This window comes from Neltuma alba, unplaced genomic scaffold (assembly GCF_004799145.2).
Source record: "Neltuma alba isolate B1F8T4 unplaced genomic scaffold, ASM479914v2 tig00012187_pilon, whole genome shotgun sequence".
Lineage (NCBI taxonomy): Eukaryota > Viridiplantae > Streptophyta > Magnoliopsida > Fabales > Fabaceae > Neltuma > Neltuma alba.
Genome location: NW_021636728.1, coordinates 598,360 through 614,426, shown reverse-complemented (window position 1 = coordinate 614,426; position 16,067 = coordinate 598,360). Strand labels below are relative to the sequence as shown.

Here is a 16,067-nt window from a genome sequence, read left to right as displayed (position 1 = left end):
TCACAGCACCAAGTATATGAACATGGCGGCTTTGGTTGTGGGTTTGGGGGGTTATGGAGGCCGTGGCAAGGGTCATCGTCAAGAAGAGGCATAATAGCGAAGAGGCATACTAATAGAATTAACGACATTTCGTTGGTAATTTCCAACAGATTACCCAAAAAAAAAAATTATGTCGCTAAATTTAGTGATAAAATTGTTTCATGGCTAATCTGTTGAAACATTTGTCGGTAAACTTTTAACTACGGAATAAGCAACCAAATTTTTTCAGCAGAAATTTTTATCACTAATTCAATTACTAATTTTAATTATAAAATTTTTAGCGATGGGATTTGTAACAGAAAAATAAATTGTTTGTAATAGGAATTTTCATTACTAATTCCATCATCAAGTCTATTCCGTTGCAATTCCATTGTGAATTTTAAATTTTATTATTTTAGATTATAATCCTACAAGAATATAGATAATAACATAATTAAAAACATAATGATTTAAATATATTTTTAATTGTAAAATAAATTGATAAATTTGTGGAGTTAGTTTTAACAAAGTTATTATCATCTTTCATCTCATCATTAGATACATATTATGATAGAAAGACAAATTTTTTAGAAAATTTGTTTCTATTTTATTAAAATCAATTCCTCTTGATTATTAATAACAATTTAACAAAAATGATAAAAATATTAATAACTTTCTTATACAAATTGATATAAAAAAGAAATAATTTTATATATTATATGTAAAATATATTGAAAGATGTAATATATAACAGAAATTCAATATCAAAAAATAAATTTATATGAATACATCAATTTATGATTATAGATCAAATTAATGTTCAAGTGAATTTTAAATTTTAATTATTAAATAATAAAATTTAATCATAATATAATTACTAACTCATGATATAGATTGATTTTAGTCTTCAACATAAAAACAAATAGTATATACAAAGATTTTCAGAAAAAAAATTATATATTATACACATATAAGTAGGAGAATGTTGTCTATTATAATATATTCAAATTATTTAATTTTTTTAAATAGAATAATATATTGGATTTTATTAAAATAGTTATTTGTTTTGAGTAATTATATTTTTTACTAATTATAAATGGTCTTCATCAAATATACAAAACACATATAGATAATATAATATAATGTAATATATACATATATAATTAAATTATATGTCTTATCAATGTTAATTAAAAAATTAAATTTATAAAATAAATTTATGAAAAATTATTTACCATTTAAAATCCAAAATTAGTTTCATTGAAAATTAATATTATATTAAAAATAATTTTTTAAAAAAAATAAAAATTATAAAATAAATAGTAAAGGAAATATTTAAAAATTATTTTGTCATAAAGATAATTAAAATTAAAATTATTATTTATTTTTAGATTTTAATAATATATATGTGTATATATAATTATTTGGGTCAAAATATTTTTTATATTTATTGATATATAAAAATATATTGCCGGTGACTTATATTAAAAAATAGAGTGTTATAACACAAAGTAAATTAAACTGTTGTTGTTCAACGGGAAACTTTCAAGAGCTTTCTTTCTTTTCCTTTAACCAATTAGAATAGATTCTGTTGAAGTTTCGCAATTTGAATTCTACAAAATATTATGTAGACATGTGCCTATAATTTTAAACATTTCGCTTGCTTTTGTCGTGGAAGATGATCCCCAGCCAAAATTATGCAAATGCTACTCATGTTTCATCTATTATTAAAATCCACAACAACTTCAAATGTTATATGACCAACTTGGACTTCAATGGATCTTATTGATGATTGATTTGTCAGATTATATAAAAGTCATCTGAATTTTGAATCATATATGTACAATATAACTCTCTTAAACTTGAAAATTTAATAATAAACGCACCTAAACTGTGTGAATAAACCCCAACCACATCAATTATATACCATCTTAAATTGTATTTTAGTGTGCATATAACTCCCCAAAACTTTGAGTGTTATGTAAATACACACACGCATAAGCCCCAAAATTTATAATAGCATATATGCAGATAAGTAATGACAAAGCTAATACTGAGAGTTGCTTGTATAAATGTAATTAAGAGTTTAGTGAAGTTGATTGTAAGGTTTTAAAATTAAAAAAAATTATCTATTCATAACCTAGAGTTGAAAAAACTAATGTATAATTTCATCTTATTTATTTTGATGCCACTTATTGATGCTTTCATTGCTTTGATTATCCATCACAATTATGTGAACTTCCTAAATGTTAATGTCACCTCAATATGTATAGCACTACCTTATGTCTTTATTATAAGAGTTTGATAACTAATATGTAGATATTAAAAAAATTAATTAAATTGATTATTTATAATAAATAGGTGTTTTATTTTTTAAAGTATTCTTGTTAATTATGTGCATTAGAACTATCTTTGATAAAAAAAAAAAAAAACCTTAACATATGCAATAATCATAGTGGATATAAGGGCAAAACAGATAAATATGAAAGATAAAGTGAATAGAGGTCTTATAATTAGGATCAAATTGAATTTATAACTAATTTTTGTGATAAGACTCGGGTAGTATTGAAAACAAACCTCATGTAACATTTCCACGTTTTAAACTACTGAACATTGCTTCTCTTGCTTTTATAGTGACGGGAAGCCCAAACCAAACTACTCTCGCAAAAGGACAAAGAATTATGATTTTCTAAGAGAGGAGTATCATTTTTGGAATGGTAGTCCTTCAAAGTGACTATTACCTTATTTCCCCATACCCCTGCAGATTTAATATATATTATTGATCTTTTTTTGAAAAAAAAAAAGTGATTACCTTATATTAGGTGGACTTGTGTAATCTACTATACCTCTCTATCAATTATAAACTGCTCTAGTTGTTGTCATAACTTACGTTATTGCACAAATTATTTGCACTTAGTGATATGGTTATCATTATACGTGTTATTTCGATCTAAGATGGTGATCGCATTAATCATTAATTTCTGAAAACTTATATAAACAGAATTCTAATTTATAAGTCACATTGTCCAATTAAGTGTCGTTGATTACACTTCCTATGAATTGATCGTTATTTTAAAGCGAAAAAACGACAGCGACATGAGATACATAAAATAGAGTTCTCCCGAGCTTTGAATCCTTCATTTCATACATAATTTCAGTACTATACATTTCAATATGACCACCAAGTAATTACAATCGCCATAGATAATAATTGTCCCTGCGTACCGTCATCCACAAGTCCACACAGACACAATCATGAGCAAGGCGGTTTCCATGCACACACAAACCCATGATCCGCCATCATAATAATCAATTGTACAAGTGAAATAGGCAAAATACATAAACCCTAAGCTTGGTATTATAGTATTAAATGTAGGGGTTCTCTAGCTCATAGATTAGAATGCTGCCCAATCAAAATAGGTCCAAGTCGACTAGAATTACACTTTTTATACCTTATCCAAAATTGTTAGATTGATTGACACACCCAGGTTACACACCCAAAAGGGGGTAAATTGGGTACATATAAAATCATACACAATTGATTACCTTAAATTGTTTCAGCACTAAGAGGAAATAAAACAAAGTGTAAGATCAGTAAAAGGTCTAAGTTAAAGATGACTACTGAGGATAAGGAGACTTAAATTCAAATTATGAATAATGATATCATACCTAATGCTCAAGTGAATGGAGAAGTATAGTCAAAGAGATATCACTGAAATGCAATATCAAGTTAGGTGGATGAAAAGATATTCACACCATAGAATTTATACTAATTCGACCAAATCTACGATGGCTTACATTTAGTCCCCGAGAACTTTCTAAGATTTTCAAATTCACTAACTTCCCTCGAGTTTGCAATAGGTATTTGAGAATCACTATAATTTCACTAATTCGATCCGGGCACTGGTGAAGCCGCATCAATTCTCTCAAGTTTACAAATGATACTTGAGAACCTATCTCCCATAAGTTTGATTCAGATACTTGAAAACCACTCTCCTTTATTTCTGCGCAAGGTTATAATATGATAATTATAATGAAGCACAGCTATATCTTCTCTCAAAGAAGGGATTTTGCTAATACTCAAATACGCACGTCTAGAAAACTCTCCTCTATCCCACAATTACTTACGGATATGATAAACACTAAAGCCCAAGGAGGGAAAAAATTCTTTTGGAGCTCTAACAGCTGTGGCAGCATAGCCTAATTTTTCGTTGTTGTTGGCTTCTAGCTCCCCTTTTATTCTTGTTCCTGAATGCCCATTTACGATTATATCCTTATAATATGACCGTTAGACACATTTATCTCCCATTAAGCTATTTGCATTTTAACGTTGAAGCTTCTAAGTTCTAACACGAGTAGCTTTTAAGCAAAAATATCCATTAAAAATTAATCCATAAGTTAAACACCTGCTAAGTGTGGTTTAGAATGTTTAAGCATATTATCTGAAGTTTAGACATGCGGCAAAGCCAGAACAACTTAGGACAAGATTCAAATCTTACCATGCGCTGTTGTGTGTCTCGATACATTTAACTGCACTACAGGGACTTCATGAAAGCCAGCCGATTTTATTTTGAACTTTGACTCCATAGCTATAACTTCACTGTGCAGGTTGAAGATTCATTCAGATACGCGAAGACATGGTTACATTGGACATTCAATGTATAAAACAAAAGTAAAACTGACATTCAAACATATAGTTTTCGTCGTACAAAGTGGGGACCACTCGTTAAATAATAACGATTGCAAACAGTGGTCCTAACAGATAGTGGAAGGTAACAGGAATCCAAGCCATTCGACTAAATATCTTGTAATAGTTGGCGTCACGGTTGGGATTGGATGTGGCTTTTTTTTTTTTTTTGGATTTTTAATACAAAGGGGAATGATAATATTGAATTTTTAATTACACACATATAGAGATTGCTTTTGATCTGTTTTCGTTTTATTTATATGCATTAATTGTTCATTTCAAATTTCCTACTATCACAGAAATAATATTTATGTTACATCCCAAGAGCTATATAGAATAATGATTAAATGCGACATTTTCTTTCTTTGTTTTTTTTTTTGTGGATGAAATAAGGGTGTTATTAAATCATATTGAACTTGAGACTAATCTATTTTAGGTCAAGAGTGGTTAAGAAATAGCTCTTCTAACCAATACGTTTCTCGATATTCGAACTTGTGTTTTTTTTCCTATTTAACAATTTATTAGTTATTAATGCATGAATGCTACATGTAGATGATATAATTTAATATCTCAAATAAAGGAATTGGATTTTAAAATCAACTCGTTTATTTTTTTGAAGAAGCGGTGGATCATTGAACTCATTAGCACAAAATTTATTGATATGAATGGAATCTCATGTGAAATACGTCACAACTAATATATGCTCAACAAATTATCAATTAGTACTATAAAATACAAACCCATGTTTGACAACACTAACTAGTCATGAATATCGCAGTCAATTCTTCTAATTTTGTGAGAGAGCTAATTACTTATGTAAAAATAATACTACATTTGATCCTTAATATGAAAGCTAATTAAAAATTCACTTTAGTCTTAAAATATAATATCTTAATTCACTTTTTTTCCTAATATTTATCTAATCTATTTTTGCTCCTAAGTAATCCTTATGGTGATTGTATATGTTAAAATTTTTTATTAATTAGTAGTTCAAATACACATAATTAACAAAGATATTTTAAAGTAGATAACATCTATTTATTACAAGTAACTAACTTAACTAATTTCTTTAATATTTATAAATTAGTTATTCAACTCTTAAATTAAAAACCAAAATTAGTATTTTATAAAAGTAAGGGGGGAAAATCAATGTTATAGATGTTTATTCATTTTCTTGGATTTTTGACAGCATTTTGGATGGGAACAAAAACTCGAATTGCCTGTTTGACCAAACCAGCTCCTCCGGCTCACTTTTGAAGACACTATTTAAGATAGATCTAGGTCAAAAGAAACAAAATGAGGAAAAGGAGTGATGATATAATTGAAATCTATAAATCTAGATAGAATCTCTCTCCTCTTTCCGAAGTTAAACCAGAAACCCTAATGTGGGAGATATCATAACGTTGGTGTCTGGTTCTGAATAACAAGCCAATCATAGATTTTGTAGGACATATAAATGAAAATCTATGGAAATAGTAGCAATTAAGACATACAGCTGGAATGCATTTGAAAGCAAGCAAGGAAGCAGAAGGATTGATGGTAACCTAACAGAAGAAGGTAAAAGCTAGCTGGCTGCACCAAAGAGCAACGTGGGAGAGAAATAGTGAAGGAAAGAGGGGGGGGCCCTGGAACTGGGAGATCCGTGGGCAAGCAATGAGGGGTATTCGTCGTACAAGTTAACACGCTGGAGACACAATGGGGCCCCAACCTCGTTCCATCAATTTATTGGTATCTCTCCTCTTTTCTCAATAATAATAATGCACGCTTAGCTTAGTAGTAACTTCAAGCATTGAGATTGCTAGATAGAATCGTCCCCCACCCCCCACTCATGGTCCTTCCCTTCTCTATCTTCCTCGTCGTGAAAAGGACTATCTCTTAATTGCGCCCCACAGACCCAGAGGGAGGGGGGAGAGAGAGAGCAAGAGGGAGGGAGGGGTTAGGAGAGGTAGGCTCCACTTTCTTTTGTGGCAAAAGACTTTGAGCGTGAAAGTGATACAGGTGATTAGACTAGTCAATATAGTAGTTCAAGAATTAAAGGTCTAATTGTCTTTAAAGCGAGATTAACTCAATTATGGTTAAAATAAGAGAGAATTGTAATTAAATCCCAAAAGAGAGGCATAATTATAAAAAAGTCCCAATAATAATTTAAACAACTTGTAATAACAAGTTCTAGACAATTTCTAACTTGTTAGAAGGGCTTCTTGGTGGTTTTTTTTTTCGGTGGGAGTAATTCTCCTATAAAATAATATAATTTGACGAAAATATAAAAAAATTCATATTTAATCCTAAAAAAACAGGGATCTATATTCTCTGTTGGAAAAACTGAGTATATAGACTTCTTTGTCTAATAATTCTTCAGCTTTACACGCATACACAAAGTAATTATTCTACTTCGTGACTAGATGACAGAAATCTTTTTCAGTTTTCCATGGGCAACAGATTTTTATTTTTACTTTGATGTTGATGTCTTCATGGATTTATGTCTTGAACATTATGCAATTAAAGAATAACGTAGTTCCTATAAATGTAACCAGCTTTTTAATTAATAAACCAGTCGACGGTTCATGATTCAGTGCTATCACAGTTAAACTATTTAATGAATTATAATTAATTTTATTTTAAAAACCTATGGAGATCTTCCCTGAAATCAAATTAAGGGATGTCTGTGTAAAATATATATTTTTAATTTAAAAGTAGTTTCAGTTTCAGGTTTTTCATCACAATTGAATTAATTTTTTTTTTTTCATTTTCTTCTTAAATCCAAGGTATAGAAATATAACTAACAGTTCTCCCTTGCGTTTTTCACGGTGGACATTGACAAGCAGCATGAATATTGAAACTGAGTGACTGATTTTAACATTATCACTCATAATTACAAATTGAAAATAAAGATATTAATTAATGACATATATATAAATCATGATTGAAATTGTGGTTAATAACTGTATGTATGGTTCTTTTCACATGATTGCAATGGTAATATATAACTATATATGAGGAGAAAGTAATATGGTCCATCAAAAGCTTTGAAACAAAACCCTCCTGCTCCATTATTCTACATTAAGGTTTATGTCTTCAACTTGATTTTAGACACTGAACCCTTGTTCTCTTTTTGGTTTTTATAATATAATTGATGGTACGAGCCGCCTTGGAAAAAAAATAAAAGGCCTATAAAGAGTGGTGTGGATGGTCGAGGGCCACAAAATTAATTAGTATTATTATTTTAATAAATGGAATCAGTGTTGAATGATCCACTCACAAGGAGCTATCATTGTTTTTAATGAAATTCTTGGGTCTTAGAAAAGTCCAAAAGTGTGAGTGAAGGATTTATATATTGAGTTATACTTTTATGGTCTTCGCTAGGTCTTCTTGTCCTGTCGAGACCTATTATTCTCTTTTCTTTCTTTGCAACTTGCAAACCTCATTACCTTCTTCTTGACAACCAGGATATGTAGAGCATGTGGTCCTCACCTAAATTCTTTAGCCGTATTCATATTTTCAAATGTTTTTATGAGAAACTGTTATAAATAGAAATGTGAGGAATCAATAATATTATTTATAATTCATAAATAGTATATCAAGCTCTCTCAAAGTATTTAACAACACTGTTGCGCATTTGGGACTCAAATTTACTTACTAGTTACGTTCATTGCTCATTGTATAGATTTAAATAATTTTAAACTTAACCTTGATTGTCATATTTCTAGAAAATATTTTACAGAATTTTAAATTGTGAAATATACTTTTCTAACATTTGTGTTATAGAATAATATTTATTTAAGAGTAATATGATGATTCAACCAAAAAAATTAATAGTATACTCAGAAAATTTTGATAGTGAGAGCTAATAAGTTGAATTTTTAACAAAAATTTTAAGGATTAAATTACGAAAATTGCAACTTTATAGAACGAAATAAAAATTACCTTTAACAATAATCCTATATTGGAGATCTTTATAGACACGATTTAATATTTTGTCCAAATATTTTGCAATACTTTCGATTTTCAAAAATGAATATCTGTTGGGTGCAATTTTCCGCGTTTTCCTATTTATATGAGCCTTTTTATCGTCTTCTCCTTGACTTCTATTATTCTCTCTCCCACATTCTTCTCCTGGTTTTCTTGATCTGGTTCTCTCTCTTGCTTCCCTGAACTTTATGGAAACAAGCAGAGCTGAGGGAAAGAGGAGCTCGAGGTACAGGAAAAAAGAAGAGGAGGAGGAGGAGGAAGACGAAGAGGAAGAAGTAGAAGAAGACGATGAAGAAGAGACAGAAAGTGAACTTGGCTCTGGAGAAGAACATGGAAGAAAGAGAAGAGTTATGTCAAATACATACAGCAGGAGAGGCCCCAAACCAGGAAGCTCATCGGCGGCGCCACCGTCTTGTCAGGCCGATGACTGCCAGACTGATCTGAGCGACGCCAAACCGTATCACCGGCGGCACAAGGTCTGTGGGTACCACGCCAAAGCGCCGTTCGTACTCGTTTCAGGCAACGAACAACGATTTTGCCAGCAATGTAGCAGGTAGTGAAACCCTAATCTATCGATCTTCTTATTATATGTACTTATATTGCTTTCTTTATTTCGTCTTAAAGGCATATTGTGGGTTGAAAGATCCGAGAAGGTTTGATTCGGAGTTTTAAATTACTTCTCTCTGGTTCAATAATAATAAGCTTGTTTCCCCAGATCATAAGATCTGAACTTGATTCTCACTCGGAAGCTAAACAAAACCAAAACTTGTTTCTGTGATTGGAATAAATACAAGAGACTGTTAAACATAGAAGTTGAATACTTTAATGGGGTAATGGAACTTAGAGCATTTTATCATTGGAATAGAAGTTTGATGCCATTTGAGGAAAGTTCAAGGTGGGTAAGGGTATAGGGTTTAAACTTTTCTAATACAACTAAAGAAATACATGTCCGATGGAGAATTTAATTTTTTTGATGCAGTAGTAGTTGGATACTTTGATTCCACTCTCTTTTTGAGAATGAACTTCAAGTCTCTCATAAATAGAATAATGATATGTGTATAAGTGTGCATAAGTAAATAATTTGACTGTTTGGTGTTAGCCCATTTTAATTGACTTTCAATTTTTGTGAGAAGAAAATCATCCTAGGGAAAAACTACTCTTCAATTAGAACACGTCTTGTTATTGTAATGGATAGTTTTACAGGGTTCAAATCCTCTGCTTATAGGCACATTCTCTTGTGTCACTCATTCTTTGAATGTGTGATAACTCTGCAATGGGAAATTCTTGGGATTCTTGTCTTGAGCATGGAGCTATTAATTAGCATTTAGAATCATGTTCTCGTGTTATAATATGTGCTACCGAAATATGAGTACTTACTCTGATCCTTCATGTAAATCACTTTTAACTATTACTTTTGCTCCTTAATATAAGAACTAGTTAATCAATTTGTTTATGTTAAAGAAATTAGTTAAGTTAGTTATTGGTAATAAATAGATGTTGTCTTTTCTAAAATAGTTAATCAAGTATATTGATTAAAACTATCATTATTATAAAAACTATTTTGAGAAAAAAAAGATAAATATGATAAACAAAATGGATTGTATTTTATATTTAGGATCAAAATAAAAGTCTAATGAAGTTTTATATTAATGACTGGAGACAATATTTTACTAAACTCCCAAAAAATTTAAAATAATCTAGAAATTATTTTGATTTCCATCTTTAGAAGATACCATTAATTTCAAAAGCATATATTCCCTCCATATCCCTTCATTGGAAATTGACAAGAAGGATTTAGGATAAAAAATTTCTTCTATGAATGTGGCCTATTAAAGGATTAGGGGGAGTAACATTTTATACTACTACTTCATATACTTTTTTGTTTTACTTGTAAATTCAAGATTAGTAATCTTGTACGTTATTCAAGAAGGCTTACAACAAGTTTCATCCATTAACTAACACATAAATAGATTTTGGGTCTATTTTTTGTCAAATGAGTTACAAAACACAAAATGTTATGATCATGAGTTATTCTAGAAGAGGGTATTCAATCGAGATGATATGTATATTAATATATAGAATATTTGCGGGAAAAATATATTCATTATCTTTAATTTCTGAAATTGTGAGTAACTTTGAGTAAGTAGACTATGTTTCTAGTTACGGAATGCGTTGCATAATTCTTGATTTCAAACCACATGTGATTAATTATCGACAAATTTCATGTTTTAAGAGTACCATACATTTGTCAACATAATAACATGTTCTTTTGGTTTTGTAAAAATCTATGGTACTTACAATCCACTGGCACAATGCTTCACTTTACTTTTATATGATGGGGATTTATCGAAACGACGTCCCAACTAGAATACGACAGGTGTATATTTTTGTGTGTGAATTAAACTCCACTGTCCATAATCCAAAAGTGCGTGGGTCATAAGCATATCCACTTCTCTTTCTTCCATAATATGGATAAGTTTTTGCTTGGACCTGTCAAACTTAAAAGTGATATAAAAATGTCATTTACGGTGAGTTGTCAATTCATATGGGTCATGATCTAGTGAAACACATTTTGATTCTTAGTTATCTTTAAGCATCATGGAGTCGGGAGGAGAAAGATAAATGCACGAAATCCTATATATTTATCTCTCTTCTTGGAACATTTTACTATTATGGAAGATAGAAATAGAGTTAAATAGGTTAATTCATTTGGACCTCATTAGTTACAATAATAATAAAGAGTCTTAATTACCTTATTAGGTGGGATTGGTGAATCGTACGGTGTTATTATACTTTATCAATAATCAAATTTTTAAATAAATGAGAACTAAAAGATCATCTTCATTAACTTCTCCATTGAGCACTCTGTTTACTCTTCGTCTATCTATTTTCAGAAAACTTCGTACTGTCTGATTTACTCGCATTACCTGTGCATCCAATAGCCTTGAAAATTTGGGCTAGATAGGTTCAAAATATGAATCTAATTTATTAGTGATGTGAAGCGAGTTGCTGGCGTTGTTTGTTTAACATGTCAAAAAAAAAAAAACAAAACAAAACAACATCGAAGTTATTAGTTTCATCTTCTTATAGATATTATGATTATATATAAATAAATATTATATATACGAAATGGATAGATAATTACCTTTTGAAGTTGTCCTTGAATATTAATTTCCCTTAATGGATTGTAACTTTTGCAGGTTTCATGAGCTTTCAGAGTTTGACAACTCAAAAAGGAGTTGTAGAAAGCGTTTGGCAGGGCATAATGAGAGAAGACGAAAGGTTTCATCTGATTATCATGGAGAAGGTTAACATTAATTAATTAATTAATTGAAATCTCAATATGTATATTATATAATTGAGATAAACTCATCGATGACACCATCTTCGTATTGAAATTTATGTTATTGTCCTCCTTAGATGCTCTCTCTCTTCTGTCAATCTCTTTATAAGAGCTTTGCAAGGAACAATATTATTATTGTTATTATTTTATGTGCATGAGTATATTTTCATCTAAAGTCAGTTTAATTACGCTTGATCAGTTTTTTTTTGTGTAGTTGTATGATTTAAACTAAGCTATATTATACAACCTTGAGCTAAAACTGGATGTCCGTCCAATGTATTGCACAAATTAAGACCTAATGAGTCATAAATGTTCATGGAAAGTGGCTTATATATCTCCTCTTGCGACTATTGATGTTTTATTAAATTTGATAATTTAAACATTTTCTTTTGGTAATGATGATAGTGTGTTTAATAAGAATTATGTTATACATGACTTATAAATAGTTATATAGGACTATAAATTTTAGGTATTATTTTATTATTTAGCTACCGATCACTCATTCATTTTATGAAATTAAAAAAAAATAAAGCATGTTATTTATGACTTATTAATAGTATAATATTCTATAAGGTATCCCATTGGGGGGGGGGGGAAGGAGACAGTAAAAGCTGTAAAGAAGCTCGCTCTTTCTCAGAGAGAGAGGGAGGATAGATTTCTTCAATCCTTTTCGATTCAGTAATTTTTTTCAAGTGGAATCTTGTTAATCAAAATATAAACTGGCATAATTACTTTTCATAGTATCCCAATTGATGGACACGCATGTATGTTATATTTGGCGAAATAATTTGATTAATGAGTAAGTAGAATATTTAAAATGCATGACCAAAAAAAAAAATTAAGAATTATCAGTTGAGTGGTGAGTCACAGAAATCTAACCATCTTTATTTAATTACTTTCCTACCTTCTCAAATGTCATACATGGTCATTGATTCTATTATCTAGTTATAAATGTTATATTGTCCCCTCAAACTTGGGGCTAAATGTTTCAATTCCTGTGGAGAGGATATATATACACATGAAAATATGTGATGAGGCTAAATGTTTCAATTCTATTCTTGAGTATTTTAACTCTAACATTGTTAGTTTCATTAGCAAAAAGTGTCATCAGTAAATTTTTAAATACTGATAAAATATTCTCAAATACTGATATATTAAGTTTATTTTTTAAAAATAATAATTATTGGCACACAAAAAAATCATTTGAGGCTAACGGGATCAGGCTATAGGATTAGAACAATTATTTTATAAAATTAAACGATCAAAATGAAACTTCGCATAAAGTTAGAAGATGATATAAAGTTAATGATGGAATGATGCATCTCTATGCAAGTGGCATTACAAGTTTTCCAAATGTCAAATATAATAATAATTTCACGATTTTGATTTTGAAAAGTTATTCCTCTTTTTACCTTGCACGGGTTCTAGAAAAAGACGAAGCACTTTGATTTAGTGCATCCAATAATTTTCGTGACCAAATGGATTTATTATATAAGACAAGAAGGTCATAGCCCCCTAAAGACTAGTTCGCATGTTAAGTAAAATCTAGATAGCTGTTTTACTGGATTAGTTGATTTCTTTGAAACCCATGGAGTCCAATAAGATGGCAAAACAGGGTGAAATTATGTTCTTTGAGGGAAAACTAATACCTAGCCAGCTAGCTAGACACAACCATGTGAAATTAAGAAAATTGAGCCTTTGCATATACGTAATATATCTTAATTAACTCCCAATAGCTATAGTTTTACTCAATTTTTAATTTCCTCACTTATAATCAAAGAAGGAAAAGAACATGACTGTTGCAAAGAGAAGCAGATATATGCAGCCTTTAGTTTAAAGCTTCGCATTTCTTTCTCAATGCCTATTAATTTCTATTCCACTCCCTATTTTAATATTTTCTTCAGATTCCATCTTATAGCTGGAAAATTAATTAATAATGAGATTCAAGAATAAGGCAAATAAAGCATAAATACTGTGCAAGCAATCTGTTTATGAAAAAGAATTAGTTAACAATAAGCAGCCATTAATTATGACCAAGATAATTTGTGTTTATCGCCTGTTTTAATATCTATGTTGCAATTTTAATCAGAGTCAGCAGAGACTCATAATGGCCACATATGCAACTATTAATGTGTCACTTCATGAAAGTATCAGATTATAACCATGAGGATGAGTGCATATAACTGAGGAAACGCTAAGAATTCTTTTAATAAAAGGCAACAAAAACTTAATTCAAAATATGAGTAAACTACATGGAGTGAAGGATTAATGTTCCCTGAAAAATATAAAGAAAGTTCATTTATTGGATTTTACTTCTCTAAAACGCCCCATGCTTTAGAGAATGAATAATTTTTATCCTGATAACAAAATTAAAGGATAAAATAAAATTCTATATGCTTGTGAATAGTTATTATGTTTTCCCTTATTTTTGTTATTTCTAGAAAAGAAATTAAGCAAATATTTTTTTTGTTGGCGCTTTGTAGCCCAACTGATACCAAGCACCTTTTTTTCTTAAATATGAGGTTGTGAGTTCAAACCCTTAATTAAGAATGTAATATGTACGTGTATCATGACCAAAAAAATTAAACAATTGCTTTCCCGTAGACATTTAGACCCAAATACTTAAATGTACATTTTCTGCAAGGACAAAAAGTAAATCAAATTACTTCTTCAATGACACTTGTTACCCTCGATATAATTTTGGTGCAGTTTTGAAGCCCAGTAAAGGCGCTAAACGGTGGTTCTAAAATTGGTTTGGAGATAATTAAGGGCATTTTTTTAGCTGAAATAACTAAGGGCATTTAAATTATAAATTATACTGGAAGTTAGAAATATTTCAAACCCTTTTCTTTTTTAATTCCATTTGATCTTTTGTCCTTCAAGTAAAAAGTAAAGACCACACGAGTTCGAAGGAATTTGAGAAATTTTATCCCAAGTCGAAGTGAAAATTTTTTTCACATGTTTTAATATAAATTGATATTAAACCCTAAACCCTAAACTATAAAGATAAAAAGAAAACACGAAGAATATAGTAAATAACTAGACATAAGAGGAAACTAAGTGTATGTTTGTAATCATGTAGATATAGATGGCTTCGTTGCTCTCCTAGACTCCCTCAGGCACTCCTTATTTAGCACTTGAGATCATCCAACTATTTATCATGTGACTATTTAGGTATAAAAGAATTTACCCAAAATATGATTTATAAGAGTTAAAAAAAATTATTATTATGAAATAATAATAGTAGTAGTAGTAGTAAAAAATGATTGTTGTATATTTTTATTTTAGATAAAATTGATGAAGACAAAACCTTAATATTTTTTTTACTAAAGAAGAGCTCACTTATAGTAAGAACAATTAAATATTGTTGATCTTGCTGATAATGATGAAGATGAAGATAAAAATAATAATATGTTGATGTTGTTAGTCTTTAGCTGCTTAGTTTTTATCCTTTTACTTTTTCTGTTTTAATTTTTTTTTGAATTTGAACAATAGTTTATTAGTGTTTGATTTTTTTCTCTGAACAATATTAGTTTATTTTACTAATATTTATAATTTGAATAAAACATTTTAGAAGATTTATTATTTTATTTTTTATTTCAAAATAAGTGAAAATTTTATATTTAAAAAATAACATAAAAGGTCTGGTCTCTTTAGCCCTGAGCTCGCATGTTGAGGGCTGGGTATTGTTTATTTGTTAGCTGTTAAAATATATATCTATATACATACATATATATATATATATATGTACACTTATCGATTCATCTATTAACTTGAACTAATAAATATAACTAACTTGGTCTGCATTTTTTTCCTTTATGCAATAATAGATCATAGATCCAGGAAGCCAAAGCATCACGTAGAACGGAAGGTGAGTTTACTTTTATTTATTATCTTGTATTTCTTAAATGTATATCATACATTAATTTAATTAATAAATATAATGAATTAGAATGCTCTATAATTGGATCCGCATTGGATTAGCTAGTAACTGTTTTTTTTTCGATTTCAAAATTTTAGAGAATATAAAGTTTTGCTAAATATTAATAT

General features: G+C 29.5%; 1 protein-coding gene across 1 annotated transcript; it reads left to right on the top strand.

Moving 5' to 3' along the window:
* The first annotated feature begins 8,786 nt into the window (after positions 1 to 8,786).
* On the top strand, positions 8,787 to 12,188 carry LOC114724444 (squamosa promoter-binding-like protein 3). The gene is made up of 2 exons (XM_028910791.1): positions 8,787 to 9,227; positions 11,875 to 12,188. The coding sequence occupies exons 1-2, from the start codon at positions 8,863 to 8,865 to the stop codon at positions 11,984 to 11,986; spliced, it is 477 nt and encodes a 158-aa protein (XP_028766624.1). The 5' UTR covers positions 8,787 to 8,862; the 3' UTR covers positions 11,987 to 12,188.
* Positions 12,189 to 16,067: the final 3,879 nt, after the last annotated feature.

What these genes read in the sequence shown, in the direction of transcription:
- LOC114724444 (XM_028910791.1), top strand. Translation starts at nt 8,863, where the DNA reads ATGGAAACAAGCAGAGCTGAGGGAAAGAGGAGCTCGAGGTACAGGAAA. An exon ending in TTTTGCCAGCAATGTAGCAG is followed by an intron (nt 9,228 to 11,874) that starts GTAGTGAAACCC and finishes TAACTTTTGCAG; the next exon opens with GTTTCATGAGCTTTCAGAGT.